Source organism: Zeus faber, assembly GCF_960531495.2.
Source record: "Zeus faber genome assembly, chromosome: 3".
NCBI lineage: Eukaryota > Metazoa > Chordata > Actinopteri > Zeiformes > Zeidae > Zeus > Zeus faber.
Window position 1 is genome coordinate 23,539,478 of NC_137190.1, and position 21,964 is coordinate 23,561,441.

General features: G+C 46.8%; 2 protein-coding genes across 6 annotated transcripts in view; one reads left to right on the top strand and one right to left on the bottom strand.

Annotated features, from left to right (window-relative positions):
- On the top strand, positions 1–9,443 carry LOC307228172 (uncharacterized protein). Of its 5 annotated transcripts, XM_079997732.1 has the most exons (7): positions 1–48; positions 166–239; positions 1,630–2,099; positions 2,743–2,818; positions 4,285–4,363; positions 7,386–7,509; positions 7,996–9,443. In XM_079997732.1, the coding sequence occupies exons 3-7, from the start codon at positions 1,680–1,682 to the stop codon at positions 8,374–8,376; spliced, it is 1,080 nt and encodes a 359-aa protein (XP_079853858.1). In that variant the 5' UTR covers positions 1–48; positions 166–239; positions 1,630–1,679; the 3' UTR covers positions 8,377–9,443. The 5 variants fall into 5 exon arrangements, with proteins under 5 accessions (XP_079853858.1, XP_079853860.1, XP_079853859.1 ...); XM_079997734.1 differs by lacking the exon at positions 166–239 and having other exon boundaries at positions 6–48; XM_079997733.1 differs by lacking the exon at positions 1–48 and having other exon boundaries at positions 131–239.
- A 2-nt stretch (positions 9,444–9,445) lies between these two features.
- herc1 (HECT and RLD domain containing E3 ubiquitin protein ligase family member 1) overlaps positions 9,446–21,964 on the bottom strand; it is a 93,062-nt gene continuing 80,543 nt past the window's right edge. The window contains exons 71-79 of the mRNA XM_079997737.1: positions 21,689–21,827; positions 20,689–20,858; positions 20,382–20,551; positions 19,242–19,407; positions 18,188–18,264; positions 17,717–17,969; positions 12,144–12,296; positions 10,913–11,218; positions 9,446–10,132 (exon numbers count right to left, since the gene is read on the bottom strand). Of these exons, the coding sequence (XP_079853863.1) occupies positions 9,947–10,132; positions 10,913–11,218; positions 12,144–12,296; positions 17,717–17,969; positions 18,188–18,264; positions 19,242–19,407; positions 20,382–20,551; positions 20,689–20,858; positions 21,689–21,827 (1,620 nt within the window). The 3' untranslated portion in view covers positions 9,446–9,946. The remainder of the gene's footprint in view (positions 10,133–10,912; positions 11,219–12,143; positions 12,297–17,716; positions 17,970–18,187; positions 18,265–19,241; positions 19,408–20,381; positions 20,552–20,688; positions 20,859–21,688; positions 21,828–21,964) is intronic.

Sequence of the window (21,964 nt, forward strand, 5' to 3'; positions counted from 1 at the left end):
CGCGGAGCGCCGAGCGGCTCGTCCCCAGCTCAGACACACTCGCTCCCGGTAAGAGCTCGCGTCTCACCGGGGCGGATGGGAGGTCCGGACTTTAAATTCCTTTTGAGTCATCCCCGTTGTGTTTGATTTGGGTTTTTTTTTTCCCCCTTTTTCTTTTTCAAATAGCGACGCGTGGATTTGGATTCGGAACAAGGTGTCTTCCATCTAAGAATCGGGGGATCGATACGTCGCTTGTTAAAGTAGGTACGGGCGATCTGGGATCGATTATTAAACCTTCCGAGTCGCTTTGTGCGGCGCCGTGTTGCGGTTTCGGTTTTTTTTTTTTTTTTTTTACTCCGTCACGCGGCGGTTTTTAGTGTCGTTTGCCTGCGATCGTGACATTTCAGTTGACGATTACTTTTCCAAAAATACAATTTGCGATTGACCATAATTGCCTTTTTGTTTTGTTGTTCCGTTTATTCCGCTACGCTAGCGGTCAAGCAGCATCTGTACCTGTCCCGCGTGTCGTTGTGTCGGCGCCGGAGATCGACGTGGAATCGGGGTTTGTTTTCCCGACGGAACCTCCGCCGATTCCCACGTTTTGTTCGCTGCGACGTTTCTCGCGTGGGTCTAAAACGTCGCTTGAGCTCGGATCGTCGCACACGTGCTGCTTCCACTCAGCGGTGCCGATCCCCGAGAATCGTCCCGATCGGGCGATTATGTCGTAATTGTGACGGTTTCTCGTCTCGGGGAACTCGTCCTCCTCCGCCTTTATTTTGGGGGTTGCGGGGCGTGCGCCGCGGGAACGGACCCGCTGGAAGTAGGGCTGCCCCCCCCCCCCCCGTCAGACCGAAAGGTCAGGCGGGGTGGATCGGTCCTGTTTTACCGTTACGTAATGCTGGGGAAGGTTATTAAATTTATCGGCATGTTCGTCACATAGCTGGGATGGATCTGTCTCTCCATCTGTTTTGACAGGCTTTTCAGCTGCTTAGAAGTGAAGGAGCCGCGACGGATCTGTATTTGTCGTTGAAGTATTTATGAAGCATTGAAGCATTGTCTTCAAAAACATTTCAGAGCCTTTTAACACGTTATTATATACTGAAAAGTCAAATGTGATTATATGTGGGGAAAAAAAGGCAATTTAGCAAAAGTACTCCACATATATTTAGCAATATATCAATGTATTGTAATTTTATTTTGGGGATATATTATAAAATATAATAACTTGACAATGTCAGTTGTCATCCAATAAAAAAAAACATATTCTATATAGCATGTTTTTTGTGTGTATATATATATATATATATATATATATATATATTCTAAATAACATGTATGACCATATGTTTTGCAAAATATATATGTTATATGTTTTACTTTTGTAATACATGCAAGAGCTTCAATATATATAGTAAATTAAAAGTATGCAACTGCAAATGCAGTTACATTTATTTTTAATATGCAGAAGTCATGCCTGTTCAGTTGACACACGTTTCAAAAAACGCAGTCAATATATTTGATCTCCATATGTGCTAAATATAGGTGGGACCACATTGCACAGTATCAGACTATTAGAGGTGAGAAGTGTTCAGTTGGCTCCAACTCACCTACCACAGACCTTTTTCTGACCTTGGTGCTCTTCGTCTCCAGGTCCGGGATGCTCGCTGCAGGTTAGGGGACTAAACAGGACCCAAATCACGATGTCGACCTCGGACTCGGACTACTCCATTGACTGGCTGGCCAGCGACGAGGAGGACTACGACTCCCTGAGCGGAGACACTCAGCCGGCGCCGTCCTCCACCACGTCCTCCCCACTGAGGGACTCTCCCCGGATCCGCCGCTGCTCCGGAGCCACTCGCGCCGACGGCGATGGGCCACAGAGGGAAAGAACGGCGAGCGTGGCGGCGGTGGCGACGGGTCTTGAGACCGCCGGCGCCTCGGTCCGGGGATTTACCTGCGTGGCTCGCGACGAGGCCTCTATGGCCCTCTGGACCGATGCCAGGGGCGCGGCCGCCCAAGAGCGGCACCGCCCGAACAAGAGGCCACGCAGCCCCGAGTACAGAGGATACTGTGAAAAGACTCTACCGCAGGACCCCGAAAAAGTTCCCTTTACACAGACGGTGAGTGCCGTTCCTCCATTTTCCCCCGTAGGAAGTCACATGCACACGCTCGCGGCCTCTGACATGCATGGGTGCGGGGAAACCAAACGGTCGATTCAGTACACCGCCCCCACTGTCATGACAGTCGTATTAACCTCGGGGTTTGGCGACGCCCTCAGGTCTCTGCCGAGGCTTCCAGAGTCGCACAATGTGGCGCGTGTGAAGCTGTTGATTGTTTTCCGTTTGCCCGTTAGCGTTGTGTCAGGGGCTAATTGGACTCTCATTCGCTCACTGAAGCGTTGACGTTAGGCTCAAATCGCCGAGTGAGGGAGTGGGAGTAAATGTGCACATCAGTCACCGAGACATAAATCAATGGCTCTTAAACTGAGAGAATAAAGTGACTTTGCTCTGTAAACGATTCAGGTGCTTAACAGGCTGTAGCTCGTCTAGCGGCTCTGTGCCGTAAACACTCTAGTGCTCGTAATTCGGTGAAGTGAAGCGATGTGGCCGCGTGCCTTACGCAACACAGGTAAGACGCTCGCGCCGTTCCTCGCCCCCCTGGAATAGGCGCGGGCGGGATCGGTTAAGTGGCTGTTTTGAAAGCACTTAATTTGGTGTGGTACTGATACTATGAGCGGCTAACCCAATTATCTGTTCCCTCCAGTGCGCCGAGCTGCAGCGCTACGTCCAGCCGCTGTCATCCATCCTGCGCGGCCTGCAGGCGGGGAGGTACTCTGAACGTAAGTGTGTCCTCTAATCCCAATCTCTCAGGTCCGCGTGCGCCCTGAGCTCGTGTACGGCCAAGGCGTCCACGGGGCGGCTTTCTGAATGGACGCGTTGTGCCACCGACCGTGACGCCGAACACGGGCGGCGTCTGCAGTTAATCTGCGGTGCAACGGGGAGCGTGACTGGAAGTGGGAACGTCCCCAGACACTCGAGTCTCATGGTGACATCAATCAGTCACACGAGTGCAATGATAATTGTGGGCAGAGTTTCACGGCTGCAAAAGAAAATATCGATTTTTATTTATTAATTTATTTTTCATTTTGCAATTTACAAGGTTCTCCTTGAGGAGCTTGAAATGCTTGAATTTCGTCCTCAGAAATGTAACCACTGGAATACCTTGAAAATAGCCAGTTTTTTTTGTGCTGAAGTGCTTAAAAAGTCCATGGAAAAAAACCTAACTTGGAATCGTGGAAAAAACTGTGATGTTCCCCCTTGTTTTGTTGTGCAAATCGTAACATAATAAAATATTCCAGAACCACTTTTATGACATAGATCTTGTCAGGGAGATGTCAATTTAATCCAGCATGGTTGGAAATAGCCACTTACAATAGTAGATTAAAATGAGATTCATAATAGATATATACTGATATAAATAAGAGACAATGAGATTAAGATCATATTATAGAAGTCCTTGAAAATGGGGAAAAAAATAGTGCCTAACAAAGTGCTTGAAAGTCCCTGAATTAAATGTTGTAATGCCAGAATGAACCCTGAATTTAGAATTGCGTTGTTTATTTCATCTAAAATACTCCGACACAAAGTGCGCCTCCGACATGACAAATCCCCGTGGAGCCTCCGTTTGTCGGCTTCAGCGTCATCTTAAACCTCCAACTGGTCCCGAGATGAAAGACGCGTCTGTTGTGCACAGGCTCTGAGAGATGGAGCTTTGATATCACGCCGCTCAACACCGCGGCTGGAAACCCGGCGTTGGAGATAAGCGCCTGGCGGGGCCCGCCCTCACGCGCCTGCCGCCACGTCATGTATAATCTCGAATTGCCGCAACTGCAAGTTGGGCTGGAGTTAAGGGTCACGTAGGAAACATCAAGTCCGCCACCCCGACGATGTAGAGGCGGGTGGTTTAAAAAAAAAAAAAAAAAAACAACCATTAAAAAAAAAAAAGTGGGAAAGAAAGGAAAATATCTGCGCACTGCAAAAGATATTCACAAATGTTTGTCTTTCCTCTCCAGATTTTTCACACTTTTTTTATAAATTTTTTTTTTTTTATTTTACACCTCAGCAGATCAGACCACAAGACATTCATTAGACATTTACACAGTGGGAATCGCAATTTGACGATGTTTGAACTTCATTATGATGCAGTACCACAAAGAGAACAATTATAATTTGACTTAGTTGTCTCTCTCTCTCTCTCTCTCTCTCTCTCTCTCTCTCTCTCTCTCTCTCTCTTTCTCTTTCTCAGGACTGAGCAGCTTCCAGGAGAGCGTGGCTATGGATCGCATCCAGAGAATAATGGGGGTCCTGCAGCATCCCAACAGGGGGTAAATACCTTTTACAAATACCTCTCCAATCTTATATAAAAAAAAAAAAAAATAACAATAATGTGAGACGCTGCTGAACAAATCCTTAAAATCTTCTGCTGTTTTAACTTGCTGGAGCCGTTGGTCCCACGTTATTATTTTCCAGTGTCCTCCTCCCCCCCTCTCCGGCCACATTGGGCTGTTTTTTTGTTTCCCCCCCCCCCCTCTTCCTTTTTTCCACGGCGGCTCCGTTAGATAGCGCTCACGTGAGCGATGGGTGGCCGGGGCGGCGGGGGTTTATTTATTTATTTTAATGGTGGTGTGGTTAGGGGATGTCTGTGAGCCCATGCACGTTGCAGTGGGGGAGGGGTGGCGTATGACGCTGCAAGAACGTCTTCAGAGAGAGAGAGAGAGAGAGAGACGTCGTTTTGTACGGCGTCCTTTCAGCCAGGTTTTCACCTTTCCTAGTTCCGTCATTAAACGGCTTCCCCGGAGGACGTTTCCTCCAGATAGGGAGCACAGAAGGTGTCCACGAGGCTCTCGTTGCTGAGAAGTGAGAAACTTTGTGAGCGGGGGGGGGGGGATTAAAATGCACGTCACCCCCGAAGCAGACGGCAAAGACGTAATGCTTATAGAATCATAAAGCATGAATATTGAAAAAAATAACGTCAATCCTTTCCGCTCGACCTCGGGCTGTGAATGATTGATGAACGTGCTAAATGTGCTCATCTTTTTAATATTCATTTGAACTCTGGACGGAAAAAGATGTTCCAGCTCAATAGAACATCTGTAAAGCGTTGTCGCCCCTGAGACAGAATTATTGATGCTCGGTAACGCCGCCTGGCCGAGTTGCCAAAACAGCGCGTGATCCGCAGCACTTTGACGCGATAACTCATCGAGGAGGCGTTCATCACGCTTTTGTGTCAATCGCGCCTTTTGTTTTCTGGGGATTCACAGATTGTGAAATTGTGGGCCGATACCGATGTTTTAATTAACAGTTTGGCTGATGTTTTCCGAGTCCCAGTGGGTGCGGAATCACTTCATGCTCGGGAGCGCTGAAGAGAGCCACATCTCCTGAAACCGATCGAGGACGGCGCCAAGGCACCTTAGACATGTTGATTATCCGTTCAAGATTCGAGGGGTTTATTCGTCAGGTGCATACTTTCATACGTACATGCGGTTAAATATCATCGACCGGAGCGCCGGCGACCGCAAGGGGCGGCGCCACTATCGCAAGATCTGTTTACATTCACATTTTATGTTGAAATGAGTGTGTGTGTGTGTGTGTGTGTGTGTGTGTGTGTGTGTGTGTGTGTGTGTGTGTGTGTGTGTGTGTGTGTGTGTGTGTGTGTGTGTGTGTGTGTGTGTGTGTGTGTGTGTGTATATATATATATATATGTATGTATGTATATATATATATATATATATATATATATATAAATTAAAAACTGGTAATGACGAGCTTGGGAAGCCCCTTTCCATCCTTCCTTTGATTCAGTTATTCTACATACAAAGCCTTTTTACCCTTTTTGTCCCGGTTCAGTTCCCCTCGTCCAAGCGGTGATTTGACCCTTTTTGTCCTTCCTGTCGCTCCGTACTTCCCCACGCACACACTGACGGGGTTCAGCTTTGGCCGCTCGTTCTCGTTCCGGAGGCGGAGCCACCGTCATTTTTTTTTTACCGTAGTCGCATTATTTTAAGGAATTATTACGTCACTTTGGATTTTTACTCTTGTTGAAGATGTCGTTGTGGGCGTGTTTTGTTGCCTGTGGAACTGGGAATAAACGCTTTTCTTCGTCATTTTTTTGGACATCGGAGTCGTGTGGGAAACCACCGTCAGCTCCCACGTGTGGGGGGGGGGGGGAAACACCGGATAAACATCGGCCGCGTCCACGGCGAACGTCATCTCGTTTGCCCATACGCCGATGGCAGTAACAAGGCGAATAATGACGGATGCCGATGTACGGCATATCGGTGCGCCCCTGCTTTTTTCTTTTGGAGTGAGATGCAGTTTGACGGTTGGCGGCCGTCGGCGCAAACTCCCCGAGGTCACCCCCCCGTCGCACGTCGCACACCACCATCCTCCGTGAAGCGCATATCACGTAGACCCGGCTCTGCGTGACGGCAGAACAGAACAACAAGCCTCGGCTAATTCCTCTTCAGGAATGTTAGCCACGCGGGTTCTTTCGTTTTTTGTTGGTTGTTTTTTGTTTTCAATTCCCCCGCGCCCGCATGGGGCACGGGAACGCTTCGGGGCGCGGGGCGGCCGAGCAGGTGGCCGGGCACCGGGCTAATTGCGACGACCACGGCCCCCCCCCGCTCCGAAGTGTGTCGACGTCAATGAGGGCGGGCGGGCGCGGATGGGATGGGGTCGGAACACGGGGTGGAGGGGCTTGGCCCACGGCTCCGGCGGTGGAACCGTTTGAAATCCTCCTCGTAGCTGGGAGCTGTGGGCGGAGGCCACGGCGCACCGCTTCTGGGCTTAGCGCGCTATTTATAGCCGCTGAATGGAAGGAGGGCCTCCCCCCCCGCTGCCACGTGTGGGCTGCAGCAGCGTAGTGCGCCGGAGTCACATTTCTCATGTGGACCTGAACATGCTCCGCTTGTCTTCCTCCTAAACATTATGTTCCGCACGCACGCACGCACGCCGGGAATGCGGTCGCACGCGAAAGAGACCTGCCCTTGTCTTTTTTTTCTTTCTTCTTTACCTCATCATCTCCCCCCCCCCTTTTTTTAATATATTTTTTTATTCATTTTATTTTAAACTGCATTTTTGTTCAATCATTTCACTTAGTGTCCTCCAATCAAATCATTCTCCAGGGGCTTTACGGGGCTTATGTAACGGCCGTGGGCCAGACCTCCTGAGCCGTCTGAGCGGAGTGTCTCGCTCCAGTTAAGGCGGCCGCCCCCGAGCCGACGGGCAGCTGAGCTGTTCCCGGGCGCCCGCGCCCCGATTCCCCCGCAGCGCATGACATCACCTTGTCCCGTCAGCGGCGGATCGTCCACTCACGGCCGTTTTCTGTTTTTTCCCTCTCCCTTCTAGCGAACGTTTCCTCAGCACTCTGATGAAGATCGAACAAATGCTCCAGAGCTGGTTCCCCCACGTCAGGGCCAGCCTGGCGCCCGCCGCCCCGACCCCCGGCAGGACCCCGGCCAAGAGGCAAAAGGTACGAAATTAAAACCTGGAAACACACCGGGTGCTTTAAAGGTCACGTTGCTTTCTAAAGCCGACGTGCCTCCACTGCAGATATGCAAATTTAAAAATCTAGATCGGAACGTAGTAAAGTAGAAGTACAGGTTTCAGTATCTGTACTTAAGTATATTCAGCGTCAGACTTGTACAATACTATATTTTTAAGTCACTTAAAAAATATATATAGATTTTTTTATTGCAATCGGGATCTGTATAAGCACTTTTCTGCAGAAGAAAGATACAGGAGCACTTTATGCTGTATTCTAGCCTCTAATACTGGTAGTACTAGAGACTACAATCTCTAGTACTTCTTATACTCTTTAAGTACATTTAACAGCAAGTACTCAGACTTACTGAAGTCATTTTGTTTCAGGATATCAGTACTTTTACTCAAGTGAAAGGTCTGAGTACTACTTTCATTACTGCTACAAATTGGTGGATTAACTCTCGTCTCTTTCCAGAAGCATCAGACCTCGCCGAGCCCTGCTCCGCCCTCCTCCCTGTGCTCCTGCGACGTGAACCACACCTCCCGGACCGGCGGCGGCCCCTGCTCGGCCGCAGGGCTGAAATGGCTGCACGTGGCGCCCATCTGCTCCCACAAAACCTCGGGGCCCACGCTGGGGCCGCACGCCGCCTCGCCCCCCGCTCCGGCACGCTGCCACCTGGAGGCCACGCAGGACAACGCCGTCTCCTCCAGCACCGACACACAGACTGGCCCCCCTACCTCCAGACAGGGACCCCCGCCATTCCAGATCCGCTCCCCCTGCCTGGAGCGCCTCCTGCAGGCCAAGGACAGCATCATCGCCCCCCGGACTGTGGAGGAGCCGAGCTGGTCGTCATAGCACGGGCGGCCCGGACTCATGAACAGCATGTGCCCACGTGGTGTTTCGCTTTAACCGCTGCAGTGGGAGGCGTCGGGGTTTGATCTCCAGGTCAGTGGAGGCAGAATCTCACCACACGAGCCCTAAAAAGGTTGGCGCAAGAGCTGAGCTCGGTTCAGCGGGGCCGTGGCGCCCTTCAAAGCATGTTTAGAAAACATCTGAATCCGCCCACTCAGCCAAACGTCTCCGGCCATCGGGATAGAGAGGGTCTCAATAATTAAAAAGAGGAAAAAAAAAAAAAAAGTTGAATTAAAAGGCGGGGAGGACATAATGTGCTCATTGCTCTCATATACAAAGTAAAGGTTGGATGTCTAGCTCGCTCTTTTTTGGGAGTTTCATTTGAAGGGAAGCGCAGTGTCAGCGGGTGTTCATGTTAGGAGCCGTGTTTTTTTTTGCTTTAGAAAGACGCCTTCAACGGACAAATGCTTCTGACTGTTACTTTGTCGACCTGCTTCTCCTTAGGTTGCTCATCGATTCCTCTACCTCATGCCAATACCACGCCGCAGTTTTGACCGTATCACACACACGAATGGGAACATCTACAGTTTGCCGATTTGGTTTTATCCTTCGACGAAATGCATTCGTGGGTGAGAGTCAGAACGCTTGTTGTGAAAGTGTATGTGTGGGGGGGTGTGGGGGCAAAAAAAATATTGTCCGAGTACTGACAGCGTTGGTGCCTGCAAATTATTTAGTTTTGCCTCTAATCTGATATGAAGCAACTTCCAGGGACTGAAGACACCGGAGCGGCAGCGTCCAGCGGATGTTTTGTCCTACTAACAGACACTATGAGCTGGTGCTGAAATGTAGAAGGTTATTTTAGTGTACATATTGTTTTTTTTTTTTTAGGATTTATTCACCTGCTCCTAAAGGATGGCCTTTGTCATATTTTATACTTATGAAATAAATGTGATGTTTTTTCCCTTTTTTTTTTTTTTTTGAAAGGAAGTATTTTTGCTTTACTTTGAATCATTCCTTTCAGGACAGTTTTTTGAAATCCAATAAACTTCAAACAAAGATCATACAAACCACATCAATTCTGAAGTATTTATTGTGTGTTGTTTTTGTATGCTTTGTATGCTTAAACTCGGCATAGGCAATTTTGAAATTAAAACAAAATAAATATGATATTATGTAAAACATTTTCCTAATGAAGCATTTTACACAATGTACAATTTTTTTTTTTTTTTTTTGTTTCAAACCACCTCCACTGGCGTCCCATGTTCTATACACGGCTCCAAACAAAATAAACGGACCTCCATGCAAAAAAAAAAAAAAAACCCTGAAAATGAGATGTGGAGCAATGAGGAAAAATAAATCAATGTGCAATACATGGCTCGCAGGGTACACTGTGTATTCAAACTAATGTACCACAAGGTGAAATGAAAACAGCAATTTGTTGTGTGTTTTGTGAGTATTGAATGAATTTAAAACGTCTGCACAGGAGTTCCTATTGTAGCAGCTGTGTGTGTGTGGTGCTTATATCAGAAGGTTCACAGCGTGTGTGCGCGCGTCGTGGTGGTGGTTTCCCGTGCTAGTAGTCTGTGTCGGAGCCCTCTGTGTTGTCCACGTTGCGGGAGAGCATGTAGTTGTCCATGTCGATGGAGCGGCAGTTGTTGATGGCGTAGCGCAGCCGCTCGGCCATGACAGCCTGGCTGGAGTAGGGCGGCAAGCGCAGCTGGAAGAAGCAGGTCTGCGAGGTGGGCAGGCTGTCGTAGGGCTGCGGGGGGACAGGACTCAACCGTCAGACAGAGATTCAGGTGGCTGAGGGGTGATTGCTAGTCGTGTAAACCAGGGCTGGGAATACACCGGACGTTAGTACTACTGCGGTAAAGTGAGATGTGTATTGGATCTTCCCCACTTTAAACTGAAAATCCTTCTTCACGCAATCAAACATATAAAAAGAACGATGAGACACTCCTCCTCTGATGGGCGTCATTCGTGTCAACCTCGCATCGCAATCTCTCAAGTCAAGGCGAAAGTGAACACTAAGGGAGCGTCTCAAAACAGACGCAGAGGGAATTTTCAAACAAAGTACCTCTTCAAAGAAAAAAAGAAAGGTGAATCAACCAGAAAGAAATATAATGCTCCCTCCCTCTCATGGGCACTCGTTTTACTTTAATGTATTTCTTTTTCCACCGCAAATCTAGCTGTCGTTGATGAGGAAAAGAGCAGCCGCTTGTGCTGCTCATCTATCATTCACGGCCCCTTGTTTGTCCTCCGTAAATGTGTAGGTTACTTAATAAGGAAACCTGTTAAATTAAAAAAATGGCATGAGGAATAATTTGATTTAAAATACTTGACCTTATACAGTATATATAAATATATACTTTTATACTATACCTTGTGTTGGTTCTACATTAATTTGGTGGTCTAGGATTCTAGGTTTGAATATCGATTAGAAGGCTTGGTGTGAAGGGGAAAATTAATTTAAATGTTTAATTGATTCCCAGCCCTGAACACATTTGACTCCATTTTGATGGGTATTTTGAAAACTCACCCTGTCCACCTTCATGATCTGGAAGCGCTGCGAGATGTCGGCCGTGTTGGCGGGCAGCCGTGAGCGCCCCGACACGAAGCGCATGAAGAGCACGCGCTCCTCGTTGGAGAACTCGTCCAGCGTCTGCCAGAACCACTGCACCAGCGCGTGCTGCTCGTCCACCTCGCGGTAGCGCACCACCTTCTTCAGCACGTCGCAGCAGATCTCCGGCATGCCGCACACCATCTGCTCCAGTTGCTTGGCCGTCAGCAGCGACAGCAGCGGCACCGGCACGATCCACGACATGCCCTCGCGCAGCGCCGCCACCTGGCGTGGAAGGGGTTGAAAAAAAACAAAAAACACGCCGGTGTTTACAGCCTCGTTTCATTTTATCAGAATCTCCCTTTGTTGAGGCAACTGGCACGTATTAAATCGCAGGAAAACATCTGAGCTGAGCTGGTTCCTCCTGTAAGATGAGGGGCTGGTGTATTTTCTTTGGAGTGTTACTTTGCTAAATAACACCCTGTTCTCACACAGGGAGTTGTGTAACTACAAGGTCGCCTGTCGGGACTGTTTGTGTTGCGCAACAGTACCAAGCTGGCGAGGTTAGCTTCGGGAAGGGACCAAACACGTCGACATTTCTAAAACGAGGCCCTTCCTTAGGTTCCTGGAGGTCCCCAGCAAAATGATTCAATGTCACTATTCCCACATTTACGCAACATTAGAACTATTAGTGTAGTGGTAGGATAATGACTGTTTTGATCCTAGTTTCACTGTTATCTCCCTAACTACACTATAGAAAGGTGCGGAAAGTTTGGACTAAATCATATCTCGATAAAAAAATCTTCCCCGAGACAGATATTGTCAAATGCGGTCTGTAGCCTATTGTGTATCAAATTGAGGGTCCTTGATGAGAAAAAAAAAAGGTTTTTTTGACAAATAAATGGTTTGGGGGGGAAAAAAATAAAAAATAAAAAATTGGAAACAATGTGGTTTTGTTCCAGCACAGAAGGTCAAATTCAAACACCTCCTTGTGATTGGCTACTAGTGGACAATGAGCCAATAATATTGTTCAAAAATTAAACGTTTTCACCATTTAACTATTCGATCTCACTCACAAAAACAAACGGATACACTTGGGTGAAGCTGAAAAGACACCCTTGGAAAAATCAGGAATTCCAGACAACATTCCAAGACATTTTCAGCTCCTCGGCTACAAAGAACAAGGAACAAGGAAAGGCAAAGAACGAACCTGGCGATCGATTTCATGAAGCCTGTGCTCGATGGCTCTTTCCACATATTCCTTCCTGTTGGAGAACGTCAGAGGGATACTGTTTCCTCCGGGGATGATTGGCACCATCTTACCATCTGCACTTTGACCAACAAAGGAATCCAGAGGAATCATCTGCGGAGGAGGAGGAGGAGGAACACAATCACAGAAATGTAGTGGGTCAACATGACGTGGATACGAAGGCGTCAAAGACCAAATTAATCCAAGTGGGTCGGCGGATTCTCAGACCGTCGGACAACACCATTGGAATCCCATAATACACTTTGTCTTGGAGCTTTACCCGACAAATTAAATGAAGATGACAATCCTCGCTCCGTTTCAGAACGCCGACGTTCCCCGCTACATCAATTGATAAATCAATACATTTTTTCATTTATTAGTTCGCCAGCAATTAGCGAAGGGATCACAACACAGGGGCTACAATGCATTTTGCAGCTCGCGGGAAACAAATCACACATCTGCCCCACCCGGGAAACTGAAGCCAGCAGCGGGAGGAAAAAAAACCCAAAAAGAGACCGGGCACAAGGAGACTCCCCCCCCTCCCTCTCCCGACCTCCCCCACTCCTCATTTCATGCCAAGAGAGCAGATGCAGCCCCTTCCTCGCTTCCTCCCTTCCTCCCCCCCAGCGGGCCTAGAGAGCTGGCCGTGGCGGCGCTGTGGCTCTGGTTCCAGCCGCCCCCGCCATCTCTCTGCGGGACCGGGAACGTGGCCAAGTCCCCGCTAGACGGGATATACTGCATCAACAACGGCCCCGGCATTCCAGCGGGCTTTAACACTGCCGGGGCTGTGCGAGGATGTTTGGACAGGGCCCGGTCTACGGGACGCGTTAGCTTTCCTGTGGTTTGGGCTGGATTGAGCTGGTCTCGGCTGGGGTGGGGCTTGGGTGGGGCGGGACGGGGGTGGTCTGTGTGACTGATCCTATCAGGGAAAGCCAGACGCACTGATGTGCCGAGAGTTCATCGGCAGGGAGAGAGGTTCACGCTGTGTACCGGGGCTAGAACTAAGGGCAGAGCTGGGTGTTGGGCAGGCTCTCACAATTGATTTAGACAATTGTTGGATTTCAATACAAAGGGTCACGATTAAATTCCATATCGATTAAATACGATATTGATGAGACGGCTTACAATACGACTCTATATCGATGTTTTGACACTTTATACATAATGAGAATTGCTACCAGCTTTTCAGTTTACCATCCGACGTGCATTACAAAAATATCCCAAGGAACAAAATTAGTGTAATACGGAAATGTAATATTTAAATGCATTCGTTTGCCAACACAGTAAAGATATCGCAATTTTTTTTAAATAGATGCAGAAATGGAAACAAATTGAATGTATTAGATGGATGGATTTTTTTTTGTTTTTTTACATGCAGCCCTAAAAGAGGCAAACTAAGCTCTTATTTAGAAGATCAGAAGGCAAAGGAAGTTCCCAAAAAAGCCGGTTGTTCTCATAGAAGCCTTTGTCAGGCTTTGAACATGCTTAAATGAAATGTTTATAACCCTAATACTGTCCTTGGTTTCTGTTCCCTACTCTCGTCCTGAGATTTTCTTTGTTAAGCTGCAACTCGAGCAGCCGTGCTTCATGGTTGTGTCGATCACATACCGTGTCGCACCGCAGACCGTGTGTTTCCTCTAGTTGTCGCTGAGTGGGTGGAGCGGGGCCGCGCTACAACTTTTTATTTGAGGTTTGTTTTGGAGTTGCCCAGGGCGAGGAAGGGGAGTTGGTCGATGGGAATTGAATATATATGGGTTTTTCTAAAACCCTGGTTTTACAAATGGAGAACGAGAGTTCCTACTATGCCTTAAGCTGTCTCCAGACAGCTCCACTGAATCAAGCTGAGAGCCCTTTTCCTCAACTTGGCCCTGACAGGCTGTGATTGGGCCACCAGAGCACCCATCATGAGGCCTGCCCCCAAGTATGTATACTGAGTTACGCACAGTCAGGACACCAGTGAAAACTCTCGTTCTTCATTCGTAAAACCAGGGTTGTAACCCGACCCAAACGTTTAACTTCATTTTGAACTTGAGTTCTTGCTATATCATACTGTATACCCTCAACCCTCACTGACCGTGAGGTCAGAACTGATGTTTCCTATGAAAGCCCCCAAAGGCAGAGACATAGAACCCAGTCCGGGTAGCCCTACTAAGGACAACTGGCAGACGTGACCTCAAACCACAATCCCAGCGTATAAGAACCCATCCATAAGGTGCAGAGGTAAATTATATTACCACTCCACCAGACCCACTGCAATGCTCATGGGTAGGGATTCCGCATACACCTGAGCATATATCACCTGACCATAACCCCCCCAACCACATAGTGAACTCTGTACACAGGTTAACACCTGGCAGCTGTCAAAACAGCATGCGCCAGTGCTGACGCCGTCATCCCCAGACTGTAGAAATTGGTGAACGTGTGTGGGGTAGCACAGGAAGCAAGCACCACACACCTCTACCTCAACCCCTCGTAACAACACCCACGAGGAAGCCACACCCCTAGTAGAACGTGCTTTAAGAGCCTCTGGGGGTTCCTGCCCCACGGAGGAGTAGGCCAATACGCTGGCTTCCAATATCCAGTGAGAGAGATGATCTTTGCACAGGCATTTCCCGATTGACTTAGAACAATTACAGACATAAAAGTTGGTCTGACTGGCGTATAGCAAGCCTGCGCTCAACATAGACCAAAAGCGCCAGGACAGGGCACAGAGTATGCAGCCTCTCGTCATCCTCTAACCCAAAGGGAGGAGGAGAAAACAAAGAGAGATCAATCGTGAATGATTTGAATACAGCTCTTATGTTCTTGGGCTGAAAACCAGATTGGGTTACAACGTAACCCTCGGATTGTCCGTGGGGAACACCAAGCAGGACTGGTGGACAGACAGTGCAGCCAGGTTTCTCGCACGTTTTGCCGAGACAAGTGCCAGAAGCAGTGCTGACTTCAACGACACAAAATGTTAACCCCACCTCCTGGAGGGGTTCTAATGTGGGTGTCATTAAGGCATTCGACACCAGAGCCAGATCCCATTTCTGAGTCAGCAGCCGCGTGCGCGAGCATTACCGGCGGGTGCCTTGCATATACCTGGATGCCAAAATATGACTGCCTGGTGCCTTTCCATCCACTCCATTATGACTGAGGAAACTGAGTATGAGCCCAATATTACAACGTAATGGGTCATTTTCAAGTGCTACACACCAGCGCTCAAAGACTGGCCATTTGGATGCGAAAAGTAGACTCGTTGTCGAGGCTCTAGCACTCTGAATTACTTCCACCCCCTCCATGGGTAAAACTTCGTCTAATAGCTGGTCCTGCTCAGGGGCCAGGCGACCAGTTTCCACTGGTGGGGGGCGGGATGGAAGCATTCTCCCGCTGCCTGCGAAAGGAGGTCTGACCTGAGCACCCATGTGTAGCCGCGATGGCATTATCAGGAGATCGTCCAGTTATGACAGAACCTTTATTCCCTAGATGCGCAGAGGGGCAGTAGCTGCCTCCACACAAATAGTGAATATTTTGGGGGCCAGAGAGAGACGGAACGGGAGAACACAAAACTTGTACGCTCTGTCCTGAAAGACAAACCCCAGATATTGTCTTTCCACATTTGGTACAGAAGAATCTTTCACATTCACCGACGTGAACCAGTCTCCCCATCGGATAGATTTCTACAGGGGAAGGTGTGTTACATTTGTAGTGGGAGCTTTCTCAATGTTTTGTGTAAACATCTAAGGTCCAGAATTGGTCCCAGAAAAGAGCAGCCTTTTTTTTTTTTTGGAATGAGGAAATACTGAATCTTCTGTAAACAATGCAGTTTCTCTTCCTGCCCACCACTGGGCAAATGGCACCCTTCTCCAGCAAAGACTGAATTTCCTGTTTCAGGACAAAGAACGTTGAATCCAAGACTTCCGTCAGTGTGACTCCAGCAAATGCCAGTGGACGGAGGGTGAACTGCAGCGCACAGCCCTTTTGAATCATCCTTTCTAACCAGGGAGAGACTACGCATGTGCGTCTCCATACACTCACAAGCGAGGAGGCATGTTCTGCTTTCTGGTAGCAATGGCACCAGGGTGGACTTGCCCACAAATTGAGCCTCCGGCCGCCGTTTCTGGTCAGGGAGGCTGCCCAATAAAAGGATTCCTATTCCAGCCCCTCATCCAGTTAGCAGACAGAGGCTGGGCCTTCTCCTGGGCCGGAGACACACTTGGGGGCCGTCTGGTTCCCGACTGCTGCCCCGATTAACCGGGATCCGTCAGGGCATGACATTTTTCAATGCCACAGATTCCTTCTGCCGCCGCTCAAATTTGTGGGTGATAGAGTCCACAATGGGCCCAAATAGACAGTTTCATCGAAGCATGCAGGAGTCATTTTTCTCCTCCTCAGAGATCTGTCACAGGTTAAGGTGGCGCTGTGTCACCACCAAAAAACTCATCACACTCCCAGCATTTTTATGCTGCCTTGGCCATCATGAGACAGAAGTCGGTGGCCTTAAGCTAGGTTTATACTTGCAAATGCTAGGGCGCGAGGGAGCGCCTGACGTCACCAGGGGGCGGTGCCATGGTGGGTGGGGACCTGTGCGACATTGCGGCACGAGGTGGCGCACCCTCGTCATGTTTTTTTTTTTTTTTTACTTGGTGTGAGGGACGTTCCCTGGAAATGCATTTAGTATTTTCTTTTTTTTCCTGATATGTTGGACAACATTGATCCGCCACACAATTCAGATGTGAAATTCGAAGTCTACCGATTACTTTTTGATTCAGAGACAAGATAGTATACGCAAACAGCTAACACAGATTTTATTTTAAATGAACAGGGTCAATGTAAAGTTCAGTTCACATATAAAAGGTAACTTTTCTTTAGTCTTGCAACGAGGGAGAATAATTACACATTGTGACTCAGTTCATAAACGGAACAGTTTAGTAAGTTCCTCTGTAATGAAATGCTGAGCAGGACATAGATCCACAGACCAGCTCCTTTTGCCGGCTGCGCTTTCCTTTCCTTTTGTCGGTTCAACCAACATGCAAACTCACAGGTTCGCTCCTGTTTGAGTCTGGTGCACAGGAAATCTTTTTTATTTGTTTATAGAACTAAACAACTACAAAATATTAAAACGATGGCATTGTACGTTATAAACCACACCAGTACATCTTTACACATGATTTATCGCTCCCATCAGCTAAATCAATATTCTTTGGCATGTTTCAGTCTGTTATAGATAGCGTTGTCTGTATCACAATACACCACTTTGTAGTCTGAACTCATTTTAATGAGATAAGAGGATATAACAAGTTGATAGGCTCTTTAGGCCATTAATAGTTAATAGGTTGAAAGGCTATTTCAGACATCATATTGTGCAAAACCACCTAAAACGTCTCGCAATTGTGAATGAGCCTATGAAAATGAGTTTTATGAGAAAAAGATGATTGTTTTTGTGATATCACTCTATAATAGCCATATAGTTTGAAGTGATAAACCTGAGCTGGACTTGATACTTTTAATATTCTGTGATCGTACATTCATCCACACCTCCCCTCCCTCACCTCATGGAAATTGTCCTCGGTGATGCCACTGTCTTCAATGTGAAGAATGCTGTTGAGTGTCTGGACGTAGAGCAGGTCGACCTCCTCCAAATCCTCCAGCAGGAGGGGGATGCAGCACAGCTGCTTCCACACCATGGGGGCCAGGTGTAGGTCCAGGGGCTTCTTGGTGCGGATTGCCACGCCCATCAGGATGCCCAGGAACTTAAACTGGAGCAGCTGCTCGTCCAAGCATGCCGATGGGTTCAAGAGGAACCTGATGGAGGAAGAAAGAAAAAACAAAAACAAGATCTTGTATTCTTTTTTTCCCCACAACTTCAGTTGGTTAACCTGCAGGTGTCAGATGCATGCGCTCAGCAAGGCGTCACAAAGGGAATGAGTCACTTGACTTCCAGGGTTTAAGCAGATGACAGATGAAAAGGTGATTCTTTCAGGATTTAAATGAACAGTGTGTTCTGTTTAGTTCCTTCTCACCTGTCTCTGTTGTAGCCCACCTCTGCAGTGGAATTAGGGGAGGGGATGAGGAGCTCCACCACTCCCATTTCCAACTCCTACACACACACACACACACACACACACACACACACACACACACACACACACACACACACACACACACACACACACACACACACACACACACACACACACACACACACACACACACAAGCCAGAAAAAAACCCACAGTATATTATGGAAATGTCTCATAAGCTTTATCAGACTGCATGAATTTAAGGAAGCTGAATAAACGTGTGTTTAGATAAGCAGGAAACACTTCTTGACCTCTGTGCTCATTGGCAGCTACTCTGGCAGTTACTTAAATCGACCTGCTGGAACAGGTTTCACCTGCTTCAGCTCATTACAGGCGATTAGAACTCCTCTGAATAAAACAGGATTGAGACATTAACGAGTTTGATGAAAATCCTGATGTCATAGTATTTATTTTAAGCTTAATGTTCCACGACTGAGACTTACAAAGGAGGGCAGATATTAAAGCCAAATTATTTTTATTAAAATAATATAAAACAAATACATAAATAAATACATTAATTCATTGCATCGGCAATTTGACCCCTTCTAGAATGCATATGGGTTATAATTAGTTCTATTATTCTCTGTATATCAAAATAGTTAATATTTACATTTAGTCATTTTAGCAGACGCTTTTATCCAAAGCGACTTACAATTGTTCAAACACCGACGGACGCAGCCATCAGGAGCAATGAGGGGTTAAGTGTCTTGCTCAAGGACACTACAGCATGCTAACAGGAGGAGCCTGGGATCGAACCAGCAACCTTTAGATCACTAGACCACCAGCTCTACCGCCTGAGCTACTGTCCCCTACTTATTTAATGAAACTAATTGAAAATTAATAAATGCATATAATCAAAAAACGCCTCTTCCTGGAATTTAAGATGTATAAAATATGTGTGTAAATATGTGTGTTTTAAAAATAAAGCCCAGGAAATTTTTAACCCATCATATGCATTCTATGTTTAAAAGGAGACAACAGCACCATGATGGTACCTGGCACATTTCTGTGATGGTGTCGTCGAACACGCCCCCCGCGTCATCGGCCCCCTCCCCCACGAGTTTGACCTTCCAGGCCCTGGAGGGTAGCCGCAGGTCCGAGGCGTTGAGCTTTACCACCTGGCGGGCAATCTGCACGAAGATGGGCTTGCACTTACGCCCCCTGGAGGGGGGGGGGGGTACAGGGAGAGGTGGTTTCAACACCAGAAGCAATACAACATACAAGAGGCAAAAGGCAAAAATAAAAATACAATTTTAAAAATGCTTTCTGGATCCGTTGCTGATGGGAGTTTTTCCTTTTACACAATTTAAAGTAATTCAATTAGTTTGCGGTGTCTCTATTAAAAGTTAAAGTCTCTCCAACTTGAGGAATTGCGCCCATACCGTATTGTGTATGAACGTTATGATCACTGACTGCACTGTTGTTGCTGCAGTTACGCCTGAATTTGCCTCTAGGGATTAATAAAGTTACGTTTGTCATGAGATTTTCTCTGCTCGTCTTGTTATTTGAGCATGTTGAGAATCTTAAATTACTTCAGATGTTAACCGCATTACGATAACACTGCTTCTTCGCGCCTGTAAACTAAGTAAATCTGTTGCATTACTGTTGATTTCATCCGCATGTGTATTAAAAAAATGGAAGCATTTTTTGGCGTTTCTAGTGTGGCCAAAAACAGTGTTTTTAAACGTATTTTAAATAAATATATATAAAAAATTTATTCTTGCCATTAAGAGCATAGATATAATATAGTTGGGGAAAATATTGCGATACTATGCCGTATCAATTTCCCCCCCCCACCCCTACCCTTTAACCATTTTAAATGTTTTTAAATTACACCTTTCTCTCCATTGTGTAAGAATGCATTGAAGCTTTCTGAATTCCTCAGATTTATGTTGCTTTTGGCAAAGTGCTTTGCGTTTCTTCTTCCAGATTAGATTCCACCAGATTTGATTAATTCGCTTATCAGTCACACGTGGCAACAAACATGGAGCTACTGTGATTAACTGAATGAATTCCTCCTGAACTCTGCTGCCCCTCCTGGTTCAAGACCTTTGTTCAACCAGGTCCACATGTGGAAAGGGTTACACGAACACGCACACGGTATGCACGTACGCATATTCCAGGGTCGGACGCACCTTGTGGAGATCCTCTTGACGGTGATCTGAGGGCCGTAGTTCTTCCCCTGCACCATGGTTTTGCCGATGGAGCGCACCATGGGCAGAGTGTAGACCCGGGGGGCCAGCAGGGGCCTGAGCTGCCCCTGCACAATGCCCCAGGTGCCGGCGTTGTAGTGGGAGGTGCAGCTCTGGAAGGGAGTCGTATTCACATTTCAGTGCGATGTTGGTGAGAATAGGTATGTGCAACATTTGCACAGTTTAACCTCCAGTCTTTATCATAATATGAAGACCTCTTTTAGTATGTGTGTGTGTAGCCTCTGCTCACCTGGTTGTTGGGGCTGAGGTTCAGCAGCCTCCATGAGGAGTACATGAGGTCTGAGAAGTGATAGAGGAGACGCAGGCGCGCCCTCACCGCCTCCATGCTCACCTCCTTCAGACCGTTGTACTGTGGGGGGGTGGCCACAGGCAGGCCCAGCTGCAGAGGAACTGAGGATCCTGGCAAGAGAGACCAGCAGAGACCACGGGTTTGTCAAGAGAAGGGAAAAAAACATGTAAATACGAGTTAAGGAAAAGGCCAGAATATTATATTATATTATAATATATATATATATATATAATATATTATAATAATATTCTATTATGATGAAATTAAGATGTATTGGGATGCACAGTTTTGTAGTCTAAATTAATGATGAAAAGCTATGACCTAACATTTAGATAGTTAGATATTTTTGGTAAAGGTCTGGAATACTAAAGGTTATATAAAAAAAATCAAATACAATTACTTTACGTTATCCTTCTATTATCATGCACATCTATTGAATAAATAAACAAGACTTAAATATTGATATATATTGATAATATGTAGACTTCAATATATCATTGTCTTATCTCTATTTCCACCCTATATTCCTCAGATTGGGTTCTCTGTGGTCTCCTGTATCTTTAAAGTGTTTATCCTCTCTAGGACATTGACTCCATGTCCCAGCGGTGTCATGTGAAATCTGAGCCTCTGTCTTCACTGTCTATCCACGACACAGCAGCAACAGCAGCAGGGTCATTCACAAGTGTGTGTCTGCAGCGTAACACGTGTACGCTTTTGTTGGGTGTGTCTTTATGTTCACAAAATAATCGATCAAGTATGTCAATGTCAACATTACTGTTTTGTTTTTCAAAATAAGAAGCATACAATTAATTATGCAAAAAAAAAAATATATATATATATACAAACATTTTCATGTAATTTGAGGCCATTATTTCAGATAAATTGATTTAATAATATATTAAGAGGTTTAAATGGTTTTATGTGCGTGTGTGTGTCTCACCTGGAGCTCTGGGTGGCACACAGGGGGCTGTCCAGGCCGCACTGTGGCAGCGTCCTGCGGAGATCTGGTGGATGTTTTTACCCTGCAGTGCCGTCGCTAGAGTGGGTTCCCTCACATGGTTGGTGTGACCGAGTCCCAGCTAGACAAGATTCTCAAATTTAGCAACTTAAAAACAAACAGATGCAGTTGGTTGAAGCTAAAATGAGTTTTAAGTCACTGGCTGAAAATAAATGCAAATCATTTGATGAGAACTATTTTCTACATAAGAGACAAACT